Genomic DNA, 13,204 nt, shown 5'->3' with positions numbered 1-13,204 from the left:
TTAATATAATGCATAATTTTTAACTGACTTTTCCAGTAGCTCTGTTTGTGTGAGTAGCCAACAGGTAATTTTTGGGCCAAATCTCACTCGTTCGTACAATCTACGAGGAAAGTAAATTACGAAAGAGTTTTTTTCAGGCCAACATTTTGGCCCTTATAATATTCGTTTCATTGATAAAAGTTTACGCAAACAGAATGCCTCTTGTGTCCTTACGTCCCATGTAACGGGCGGTTGACTCCGTGGTCACTAGGTGGTGTGCGCTTTTTGCTTTTGACTTTTGGACTTATTTTTAAGTCCATCAACCGCCCACACCCCACTTACTGGAGAGATGTACCCATTAAATTGATGTCTCAGATTGGTTTGACTAAACTTGACAGCTACCCTTGTCACCAAATGTTAGCTCTCTCCCAGTTGAGGTGTCTTCATATGGTGTTGGAACTCAGTGAGGAAACGTAACAATGCAGACCACTCAGGTTTCCAGTAATGTAGTACAACACATAATTCAGATCGTTGATTGGAACTAACCGGAACTTGAGGAATTAACTGGTGGCGTTCACGATATGTGCGAAGAGTTGATGTCAACAATTATGACGGCAAAATGTGGAAAGGTGGACTCATCTCTTGCATTAAAGTTTGCCACTTTCTATGGTGTTTCCTGATCGCATTTTGATAATTAAACTTGCCAAGATGCGCAGTGTAGTCTTGATATTGAAAGCAGACATTATTCGTTCTTCCGAAGTACACTTCTTAATTGAGGGGTTATAAACATGGGTCTCTTACTCTCCTCAATAAGGTGTCAGACAATTTAGCTGTGCCCAATTCGCTTCACAATTTCACTGATGCTTACGGCCGGTGAGGTGGATTATGGGATAATATCTGGATATGACCGTTATACAATGGATAAAACACGTGGCTGATGTGCTCAACAAACCTGGTCCGAAGCGGACTAAAGTGCTTTCATTGTTTTTTCTGGAACGGATTCACGTCATGGTAAGAATAAACAAGTTATCAAAACAGTATAGCTCACTGTTCCACGTGCCGGTGCAACCAGGTCAACAAAATATGAAAAGTTTAACCAAAATGTCGGTGACGCTACTTCCCTGTGAGGATGAAAGATCTTTAGGATGGCCGTCCCTATAGGTGCACACTTGTAATGTTACGCCAGCTCACGACTGGGTAGTAGAAACAAATCTCGCGGTGATGTGACGCGAGGTAGCTCAGCGGGTCGGACGACATAATTCTTGCATTGAGAGATAAGGGACAGATGGGAGTGTGAATGGTCCACTCAACTGTGCAGCCCCCTTAAAAAGCGTGAAGGAGAGGCGTTGCACTGATAAGCAGGTGACGGCAGAGAGACCAGTCCCTCGTACATTATCTAAATGCCAGTCTAGACCAGACTGGATTACAAGCTGGCTTAGAAAAACTTTTGTCAAAAAAACACCGAATTAGTTTTCAGTGCTCGTTGTAAAGTTATCAAAGGCTGTAGATTAAATGTTATCATCTATCGGGAAGTCTTGACATTTATTAAATGCCTTGTGGAAGCTTCAGAAGCGTCCACGGCCGAGAACCCCTTTAAGTCTAAATATGGTTTCAAGATTATCATTACCAGTTCTGCCTCTAAAAGTTACCCCGTGACCCCCCAACGTTTAAAGCATTCACCTAGCGTTAAGTTCAACAGGAGTAAGTTAATGTCTTCCGAGAACCACCACCGCACGTACAAAATTGACACTTGAACGATGCCTCCCGAGAGGCGAGATAAAAGCTGATGATCCAATGCAACTCGTGGTCTTATAAGCGAGCTATTTCAATTATATGATGAGCTGTACTTAGCTTGCTCTCTTTTGAAGTTTTCTGCTCATACATAACGAAATTACTTTAAGGTCAGTGTTGCTTGATTGAAAGGTTCGACCCGAAAGTATTCTGTTTGACTTAAAAATGTTCTAGGAAAGTAGTTGGCAAATTACAAAAAATTGGCAACACATTAGTCCCTTGAAGATGAGGAGCTGCAAAACTGTACACAATGTTGACTTCATCGGTGTTATTGAAAGAGGCTCTTCAAACTTTTATTGAAACAGTTTCTTTCTTTTAGTGCCCTTTGTGCAATACATCTGATGAGCAACTAACAAGAAACAATCCTAATCAAACAGATTAAGGAGATAAGAGCATTTGTATTAAAAATTAAATAAGGACGTCTAAAGGGAAATTTCGGACGTATGCCGGAGGCTCACGCGTAGCCGAATAGATAAAATACTCTTTCATAAAGATACAAATTCAAAGCCTGCAAAATTTGCTCTGCACCGATATACCAGCTCAGCAGGTGGACTAAAGAAGTAGCGTTTGAAATAAAAAAAAACATTTACTGATCGGGCTTCGGTCGTCGAGATCATTACTAAACCACATTTCTAGATTGAAGCAGGCAGTGGTGTAAACATCATACCCATTTTAACTTCTCTTGCCATCGGCCAATAACCTGTTGACCTTCAAGTGCCAGTCCCTGTCTATGGCTTGACTCAATGGCGCTTTTTATCACCACAGTAATGCTCGAGCGTGATTGGTTGTCTGTGCACGCCCAATAGAACGCGTTATTTACTATTCAGGTCTGGTGGGTTGTTAGTAAAGATGGTCGCGTGAAAGTGGAGGTGTTTTTGGAAAAGTTGCCGGAGCGGAAAATGCCAACGACTCAATCAATTGGCTCGGTTGGTCCGGCAGTCATCGAAATGCCACCCATCCGACGCTTACCCAGATTCGCTGTCTCCCCATGGTAAGTTCCCTCATTAAGGGTCTTAGGATGTGGTAACAATCCAGTTATACACTTTATGCGTTTACTGGAGCACAATTTGTTTAAATTTCATTTCCTAGAAAAAGTTACAAAGTGCACAATTGCGTACCTCTGCTGTCCAAACGGTTAAGAAGAGCAGTTTATCGTGTTTCCATATTAATCGTATAACTTTTGACCTCTAGTTATGATCCTGCGATACCATGAATAGCAATTTTCAATCTTTACGACTTAAAGTTTGAACAATTTTTACATCACGATTTAAAGTGTACCGAATAGGACCTGAAATTGTAGTTAGTCGGGAAATCTATTCAATTAGAAGTTGAAACTGATTTTCGTCCACCCTGCTCGTAAGTCTAAAAATATTAACCCAATCCAGGCATCGCGATTCCTTTTAAGGTTAAACATAATTCAACCGCAAAATTTATGGAAATTAAATCCCACTCCCTATTGCATAGCCTTTATGGTTACCAGTGAACTCTAAATGTTTGTGCACTCGCATGCGAATTAGGTGGGATTGCCTTCGTACGTTATAACTCGCATTCCCTACGACATAGAGGTGTGCAAAGCATTTTAAGAAGACGGAATATATTCAGGAAATAAGTCACTAACAGCTACACTTTAAGGAGACCCGAGAGTAGCAGAATGTACTTTTGTTTACAGCTATAGCTTTGCCCCACAAGCTTTTCCGGTGAAATTATTCATGCGACGTCTTCTCTCGCATGTTTTAGCTTCTCACGCTATTCTCAGAGGTACAAAGCCTTGAGAAATACCGCCATGCGGTTGCTCTAACAGTAGATTTAACTTTTTAAAACGATTTAATGGTTAGGCAAAATTGCCAACACTCTATTCCCCAGGTCATTACTGTCAAAGTAGTTGTCATTCCTTCACTATGCATAAAAATTAGCAAATACTATCAGCTGGAGCCAAGTCGACTCGACACGCATCCACATGGGACAGCTGACTTTGTCTAGCGCCGTGACAAAATGACAAAGGAGAGTTTGGTGACAAAATTTTCACCACATTAATTAGTATAATGTGGTATGAACTTAAGGGCAATCACGAAAACTCCACGATGATCCAATTTTAGTGAATGTGATCCAGAAAGCTCTAGTCCGTGTTTTTTTTTTCAATTCAGCGAGAATAAGCGATATAAAAAGATGAGTAGAAGGGTGTACTCCCAACCAGAGTAAGTGTTACGAGTCTAACACCACTTCCCCGTATTCTAATAAGACTATTAACATCCATTGTTTCCGACATGCTTTGGTTCTACTTATCAAATGCCGCTCTCTAATGCCCCACTTCGTGTTCCTCAACCGTAACAGAATCTTTTTTGCATGGGCTACCCCTTTATTTCCGGTAACGAAAAAATTACCCTCAACATTCACCGCCCACTACTTCTCCCACTAACTGGGAAATTACTGCTGACAAATGTGCGTCAATCCCTATGCAACTCAAATGTTTCTCTTCCGATCAGACATCGAAATACGTAACGCTTGATTCCGAACTTAGGAAATACGCAGAAAACTGCTTTCGTTATAAGCATTTCCACAATCAATCGGTACTACTTCATTTCATTAAAACCAAAAAGTAGTTTCTTTCTATTTCTGTACACTTTCATGAATCTGAACGCTTTGCAAAAATGTGGTTCTATTTCAGTCTGAAGGCTTGTAAAAGCGAATGGTTGAAACAGTGGCATAGCTTGACTTAGTGGAAAGCTAAAGCATTCCCTCCTTTTGGAAATTGCTATATGCAAAAAAGAATGTACACAAATTCGTGCAATATTACCCAAAATTAATAGCAAAATGTTATGTTCGATTTAAATAGAGGGAACTCAAATAGAAAGACAATAAAGGCCAAAGGTAGATCAAGCTGCAAGAAATGTTTTTAAGTTTTGCCTTGCAATCAAAACGTTTTGAAAAACAGGACTTAAGCGTTTACTATGATTGAGCCCTCAAATTCAGCTTTGAAAAAGAGGTCAAACTAAAAGCATCAACAGAAAATCTGCGTTTGGTGACAAACACTCCACCCAGAAACAAGGCGATTGCCAAGGCTTCATCTGCAAGGGCACCTGACGCTGCGCAGATGCGCAGAGGGCCCTTCCAACCAGGGCAGGTAGAACATAACGGAACAGGTGGGAGACCCTCGAGTCCTCCGCAGGAGGTGCCGTCTGCCATCCGGCGCCCCTCGACCCCGTCACTCCAGAAAACCTTCCACGCACCCAAATCCAATCAGATCTGTACTGTCTCCACCGCTAGGACCTTTGATCCTGAGCGCATTGATGCTTTAATCGCCACACTTGCGGAGAAGTTGGTGGGTCTGTTGGCGTTACATTGTTAATTGCCATGAGTAGCTTATAAATTAATAATATGCGACTACCATGCACTTAGTGACGCGAACTCGCATTACTATAAACATTTTTCTAATCTGAAGCCTAAAGCTAAGGGACTTGATAGCGCAATGCAACCAGCTGTAAGAGCTTAGGAAATTTCACTAGCAAAACCCAGCAGATAAAGCATCTCCACGTTGCAAAAAACACTTAGTGGCAGTCCTTACAAACAACAAACGGGTGTCTTGCTACGCGGTTTGAGGAGGAAATACCATTGCTCAATGTGTTTGGTGGCCGTGGAGAGGGATGAGTTATCCATGGGACGAATAACCTCCAACACCAACATTATCCAAGTCATGCACACCATCATGGAGCATGCTATGGCCACATTGTACGACCCGGCGGCACTCCACGGGGACGGAAAAGAAGACATTTGTTTTCGTGGAAAAAATACTAACTTGACTGAGAACTGATTTGAAGCTGCTTAAGATGGTGGAATTTTATTGGCGTGACACCCCAAACCTTCTAAAGCTTCGTCTCAAGGTGCACGCAAACTTAAAGACCGCTTAGCATCAGGCAGTCGCTAGTGAGTAGTTTCAGTATACGATCCAGAACGAAATGCTGCTGGTGATACACGAAACTATAAACGCGTTCTTTTGAACTGCCAGTTTTTCCTGACCAAGAATTCGCTTTAAAGTAACGAGTTTACATACTGTTACTCCTACACACTTTATTGGGAAGTTGAGTATGTCAATGGGTGAGTCCTTCACCACGAGCAAAAACGTCACCGAGAGGCGATTTGAAGTTACGCCACTACCCATATACCTGATCATCAAACCTTAACGCATCAGGCGACGTAGTGATGACGTAACTCTGAGTCGAATACTTCACATTAGCTTTATCCTAAAGCACAAAACGAATCATCTAGAGGGCAGATCCTCGAATAGTAAGTTAGCAAGTAAACCTAATTTTGTGTTAAATTTAGACCAATCTCAGAGCTCGTTCGGAAACAATTGCACACAACATCGACTACACGAGCAGACTACTTCGCGAGATCAGGGCACTCGACGGAGGAGGCTAGTTCAGCAAGCGCGCTACAGCTACTAATGGTCTGTCAGTAACAAACTTTGCCTACTCAGTTATCCACGTGCAGACTGCCATCCTGTACATACACGAACCCAATCCCGCCTCAGTGTTCTTTGATAAGACCTTATTGCATGCATAAAAATACATATAATACTAAATTTACGGATTCGCCGTCATAAATACAGTATCAATGGTGGTATGAAAAAGACAAAAAGTTGGAAAAAGATGATATCGTGGTGGGACAATGATAGGTACAGTTAATAAATCAAGGGGTAGTACAGAATAAGCTGTGAAAAGGAGGCACGATTTTGAGTAGACTACCTAAAAAGCTAGTAGAGATAACGTAAATTGATAGTACTTCTGACAGTTTATCATTTGAATTGGTAAAAAAACCCGCTTGAGATTATTTTTTTCATACCGTGTAAAGGTAGGAGATAGTAAACCCACTCCCTTCAATTTGCCTCTATTTATCATTCATTAATAATTATCATGAAATTCGGTAAAATTAACATTCAATACTTTATGTACCGCCAAAAATTAGGTCTCTATCAGCATAGCCCTGCATAATGTTGGCCATGAAGGATCTGAATGTAGTCCAAATCATGAGCTCGATATGACCATAGATGAGTTATCTAACGCCCTTCCTACCATATACATAAAACAATGGGAAAATTGACGACCTCATGAAATCGCCCAAGGTTATTAACAGGCAAAACGGGGGATCCTTACGTTTTTGTAGATCAAATTGCGCGGTTATACACGCCTGAGATGCCTTCCGTGCTGGCTAAACCGGGATACTCCGAGTTGGAGGGCGGAGTGACTGTCCGATAGCTAATTTGACTTTTTTCATCCTCCTCCGTCTTTACATTGGCTGAAGAGACTCCCGAGGTGGTTGAAATTAGGGAAAGCCGATGCGCGCGGGTCGATCGGCGGTTTCCCACAGGATGCCATTCTTGCTGCCGCTTCTGTGGCCGATCATCATTATCTTTTGTGTCAGCTTCGGTGACAGAGAGCTCATGATCCCTGGAGAGACGAGTTGATTGACGCCTACAGAAAGGTGATTACGCCACAAAGACGAGTGAAGAAAGTCAAACTGTTTAGGTCATGTAAAAAGAAGTCTGACAGTTTTAAACTACTTAATTCCAATATCCCACTGACTTCGATGGAACAGAAGCCCAGAACATATACGTAAAATTCTTCAGAGCTCTAATTAACAGTGGGAAGATTCAGTGACAAAAAAGGCAAAATTTTGGAATTTCTGTGTAGAAAAACATCGCCACAAATTTATACTGGTCAATAGTAGATGGGCTTTCCATTAGCTTTGGTACTGGGACTCACATTGGAGAAAAAAACGCAGCCTAAAGTAAAAGCGCTCATTTGCTACAACTGCCTTTTTTGATCTTCATGTAAAATTAGTTTGTTTCTAAGATTTCACAAAGGGCAACACCTTCGCACTACTTGGATTAAAATAAGTCAACACACCATTTGGTAAGTCTAGGAGAGTTAAACGTTTTCTAAAACCATGTAAAGTAAATGAAAAGGACTAAGACAGTGACAGGTAAGTTTAAATCAAAAGGTAGTCAGAGACCCACAGATTAGTACTAAGAGGTGAAACCTGCCGCAATTCTTCCACGTCATTAAAGACGATTGCAGAACCACCACCGGCTGTTGGGATGATCGCACCCTATTGAAATAAAGACATAAAGAGCCAAGAGGAGGTCAAGTAGGTCAAAGGCATGAGAAATAGTACACGACTTGGGATATCTTGCAAGCATACTTAAGTGACAGACGCGAACAGTGAGCTTCCAACGATCACTAAGCACAGATACCTAACGACTGTCAAGTAAGCAGATGCTATTGACATAAGCTCAGGCAAGTTCTCACCAGTATCTAGTAAAAGTACCTTGAAGAGTTTAGTTTCGACGTTGCCCTCGGGTGTGGCAGTCTGATGGTGTAGCACATAATTGGTCGCCTGAAGGGTGTCATCCAACTCGATTCGCGTGACAGATTTACGAACATTAACACCGGTGGGGGAGAAAATCGTCCCCAGGGGAGCTGGACGGCTCTCCTTGTGCTCCAGCCAAACACTATGGTCGCCGCCGATAGACCTGGAGCGCCGATGCCGTGGGTTCATCGCCGGGGGACGATTGAGTACGTCGTCAAGAGTAACTTCGGTATGGAAGCGCGGGATGGGTGTCTTGCTGCGCAAACCCATACCTACCTCTTGTCGTTGCCGTTCTGCTGCCAAGCGCGTCTCCCATTGATGGGAAAGAGCTGCCACCCGACTCTGTGACACACAAGAAATTGTCACGCGAGAATAACGTCCTATTTTAGCTCGCTTAAAATACTGCGGATCATAACCCTTATCCTTTGACAAATCCGTCATCGGCATAAAAAGAAAATACTTTTATGAAACCGAATCAACCCATGAATTAAAAACAGTACGCTAGCGCTGAGTTGAAATGAGTAGGTTTGCTACGCGCAATATATTTCCTATTTTAGTCATTTAAGAAAAAAGACAGAACCCCAATTGCTCCACTTTTAAAGGATCTCTGCCATAACTAACCATCGACGCAGGGGCAGCCACGGCCTTTTTGGGACGACGTTTTAAACTGGTATTTTCATCGATGTTACTATCAGAAGAGATGGAGGAGGCGACTGAGGGGAAACCATGGCAATCCCATTTTGATCGCAGGAGAGTACGTGAGGTCCGGAGGGCGTCAAGTTGAGCCTTAAGCTTATTTGCCTGAGCCTTCAAACCGCCCATCTCACGCATTCGTTCAGTACGCTCAAATGAGACTAGTGCCTTCTGTTTTATGACCTCATTCTGAACGTGAAGAAATAAGAATTGATAAGCTTTTCGGCCAACCATACCTCCCTTAAATACAGGAGGCAGCATAGTAGATTTGAGAATTCAAGGAATTCATGATTTGATTACGTATTTCACTTTAAAAATACCTTAGCAACTGGGGATGAACATCCTACTGAAAAGCATCCATTATATTGACACAAACAGATACGGGTATGCTCAGTGGGACCAGTTACTACTTGCAAAATTGTCCTAGTGACAAAACCAAGAATACTGATAGAGCAAATACTAATAGTAAGTGAACCGCAGAGAGACTTTACTCATGAGCAATGGACCGTTCGGCAATACATCAGTGCGGAACCACGATTAATCTGTTAACATGGTTATGCCAAAAAACCACAGCATAAATCACTAAAGTTACAGCACACTCGCTTAGACATAAAAATATTTCGATTTTTTTTGACACAGTTATAAATACTCATTTTCCTAATGATTCCGTATGTTCTGGCAGTGTCACTTACTACGAGACTTTAAAGAAAGTGAAAAGTAGCACAGGTGGTTGAACGAATCCATAAAAATTGACTCACTAACCTCCAGATAACGATTCCTCAACTCTATTTGCAGTTTTTCAACACTTAACTTGTCTAAGGTGTCACGTAATGCGAGACATGGATCCCTAGATTCAGCTCGATGAACAGCGTCACTAACGTGGGATTCTATCTCCGCGGAAAAGCGAGCCAAGAGACCACGAATTCGGTCCCGTTCATTGAAACGAGCTTGAAGAACAGAAAAAAGGGGACACTTCGATGAGTGCCATGAAATCCGTGAAGAGGACCTTCGTGCCCGCTTCGAACTGTTCCGCCGACCTTCGCCAGATTCAGCAAAACAACCACAGAAATTCAACGGAAAGATGTCTGCGGATGATGAAGTGATGACAGATACTGAGTCCACTAGTGATGTATCAAGCGCCCGTATCGACGAGATGGCCGCCATAATTTCTTCATTGGAAACCTAGGAAACAACGTTCCCGATGATGAAAGTTGCAAGATATTTCTAAATCATTGAGGAACTCAGCAAAACTATTTCAATTACTAAAATAGAATAGGAAATGGTCAACCGACCGAGTGCATAACGTGCATTTACCACGAAAACTAGTTAGGTTTGGCGTAAAATCTATAACGTACTAACAAAGCGGAGGACTTCCTCGAATCTCGGGTAGAATTATAGTCAATTTTAGCGGGTGTGGTAGGAATTGTGGTAGAGACCTGCTGACTGTGTTCCGCAAATTGAAGAACGTGCTAAGGGAATAAAGACAATCAACGGAGAGAAGTGACTGTGAAAACTAAGATAGTGACACTCACAACAGTCTCCGAATATTCACTCAGGGTTGGATGCACACATACTAGAATGGCTACTTGACCGCAACCATCGAAAAAGGACTTGAAGAGTCGTGTCAATTTGCAATCTCTGTACGGAACGATTTGTTGTTGTACAGTTGGATTTTGACACTCACGCGCGGACTGATTCATTCTCAACACTTCAACGCATTTGCGTAGCGTCAGAAGTGACTTGTTAATTGTGGCTATTAAGAGCGGAAACCGTGAACAATGCGCAAGCCGATCGTAAAAATGGTAGTAAAATTAAGCTCACCCGCCTCCTTAAGTCGGCCACCGGTGGTTCCACTGCGATTAGTTCTCTCTGATCCAGCCAAATCGACTAAACAAAGCTGGTTTATAGAGAGCAAACTCTTATCCTATCGATTAAAAAGGATGAGGATTAAAGGGCATCATCATTTAAAGGAGATTTGCGAAATCATACCATTATAACTTCATCGTAAGTACTGTCATAACCAGTGCGGACAACTCTAATAGTGAAAATGCCATGGCTTCTACTTGACTCTTTATTTAGTGCAGTTGCACCCACACGCCGACGTTTCTGACCTTGGTAATATGCTTTCAAAGCCTCATTTGCAGACTTAACCTCCAGTTCAGTAATTCCATGAACGTAAACGTTTCGATTGACATCCTCGTAGAGAGTAAGAGGCCTCAAGAAAGAGAAGAATCAGATTTGAGGAAACCACTCACCTTCCGCAACCTCCAGTGGACACTTCCAACAGATCGTAAATTGTGTCGTTATACAGCTCGATATATGTTATAAATACAGCATATAAGTAATTTCGAGAGAGGGAAACAACAGTAGAGTCGACCACCCGACCCTCTAGACACGATAAAGGGAAATCAGACTTGTAGGGAGTTCGTGGTCTGGATGAGTAGTCAAACCGTTGACGATCCATAATCGCTTCTGCTTCTGTTTGGAGATCAAACCCATTATGTCCATCCGATTTCACAACCTACAAGTGTAAAACACGCGCGAAACCTACATATTTCAGGGTCGAATTTGAGGCAATTGAATTGAATATAGTATCGAGAGTACGGGGGATAAGTCCAGGATCACTCATCGTTCCTTGCATGGTATAGGTTTTACCACTTCCAGTAACGCCATAATTGAAAAAAAGAGCTAGACAGCGTTATTAAAACCAGAAAAACAGACCATTCTCTCCATTGAGTGCACATTTTACATATGGAAAAAGACAGGCACCGAAGATCTCCGACTGGGAACCGCTCGAAGTGAAAACACGGGAAAATGCGTGAATGCTCTGCAAATATTCACTAGAGCTACGCAAAAACTGGTACCTTTGAAGACTTGCCTCGTATGTTTTGAATGGATAAAGAAGTTTCGTCAAGGTAACTAATACATTCTTCACCACCATCGCAATTTGGTTTGATTCGACAAAAGACTTTAACCCGTTCAGTTTGCGTGTCACCACTCATTTCCTATAACCCAAAACGACCCAAAACGGACAAGCGACGAATTTCGAAAATTGCGCATTCCGCAGGTTCGCAAGATTGTGGGCTGATTAAATAAAAATATTTTCAACTGTTGTGCTCACATTTACAGAATTATTAAACATAAGACATTTTAATCAGAAAAAATTTACCAGATTGTGTGAGCCTTGCAGCCTAAAAAGGTAACGTGAGGCAAAATTGCGCCTGCCTTAAAAGAAACGAATATCTTGGATATTTTCAGTCAGTTCAGAAAAACAATCAATTAAAGCCAAAAAACCGAAGCGGCTAAAAAATTTAACTCATATCTGCTTGAAAGTGGCCTTTCAGCCCAGTCGTATCTGGGGCACGTAACAGAGGGGTATGTTATCGGTGCACTTTTAATAATTTTCGCTTACATAAATAAAAAGTGCAAAACTTGTTATATCTAATGTTTGTTCAATGCTGTTTATTATCAAAGAAAGTTTGAAATCGCTCTGCTATAGACCCAAACTAGCTTCGCAGTAAGAACCTATAACATACACTCTTTTTTGGTGCATACGAGCGCATTTGCTGAATGATTGCAGCGATAAGGTATTATCTTCACTGCTTAAAACTTCATAGGCTTGCTGGTGTTAGACTAAATGTCTTCTTGCCGCTTTTGCACTGCATCAATTGCAGAACCTAGCTATGGGAATTTTTCAAATATTTTCGCGGGTATGGTGGAGACCATGGTGTACCAATACTTGTGTTTGCTTGAACTAATTAAGTCTATTGAGTTCAATAAAACAAACGGGCTACGTTTGCGGCTCTATTGACAGGGTTTCCTCGTGTTTTGATGCCCAAGCGTGGGGAAAGTCTGTAGGTTTTAAATGGAATTTAAATTGAGTACATAAGATGTTAATTTTTATCATGTCGTAGTTGATTTGTTTATAAAGCGTTACGGATACGGTTCCTTCCCAAGTTTACTTAGTTACCCATTATGAACCAAGACTTCTTTCCTTAGAAGTGGCCTTTGGAATACTTGATTAATTCCCCTTTTAACATACCATTAATCTGTTAATAAACGTTCATCCTTCTTTGTGTTAAGTAATTTGCACCGTTTGTAAAACTTAATTTTTTCGCTGCACTTACCCTTTTTTCACGTTCTGCGAATCGGCGGGACTCTCATTTGTTTTGGAAAATGCTTTTATTTGGATATACAACTCTTAAATTATCTAATGGCATTAGTGAGTGCACGTATGCTTGTATTTGCCTTTATTTTATTGGGGGTCAGCTACGTCCTTGTGTATTATCTTGATGAATAGTTTTTGTCGGATTGATCTTTTCTTATTCTTGGCATAAAGACCTGCTCATTGATACAATGCTCTCAGTATTGTGTT

At 41.6% G+C, this 13,204-nt stretch overlaps 1 protein-coding gene across 1 annotated transcript; it reads right to left on the bottom strand. All coding sequences in view use genetic code 11, as the record gives it.

Annotated features, from left to right (window-relative positions):
• Window positions 1-6,931: 6,931 nt before the first annotated feature.
• Window positions 6,932-11,831, bottom strand: EGR_02971 (Kinesin-like protein KIF23; the record flags this gene model as incomplete). Its single annotated transcript, XM_024492220.1, has 13 exons — window positions 6,932-7,238; window positions 7,784-7,875; window positions 8,095-8,478; window positions 8,758-9,018; window positions 9,592-10,011; window positions 10,185-10,298; window positions 10,362-10,582; window positions 10,651-10,753; window positions 10,819-11,044; window positions 11,085-11,350; window positions 11,381-11,517; window positions 11,551-11,656; window positions 11,694-11,831. The coding sequence occupies 13 exons, from the start codon at window positions 11,829-11,831 to the stop codon at window positions 6,932-6,934; spliced, it is 2,775 nt and encodes a 924-aa protein (XP_024353415.1).
• Between the last annotated feature and the right edge of the window lie 1,373 nt (window positions 11,832-13,204).

The sequence above is a fragment of the Echinococcus granulosus genome, assembly GCF_000524195.1.
Source record: "Echinococcus granulosus chromosome Unknown EG_S00014, whole genome shotgun sequence".
Classification (NCBI taxonomy): domain Eukaryota; kingdom Metazoa; phylum Platyhelminthes; class Cestoda; order Cyclophyllidea; family Taeniidae; genus Echinococcus; species Echinococcus granulosus.
Note: the sequence above shows the minus strand (reverse complement) of the source record. Positions and strands in the feature narration are given on the sequence as shown.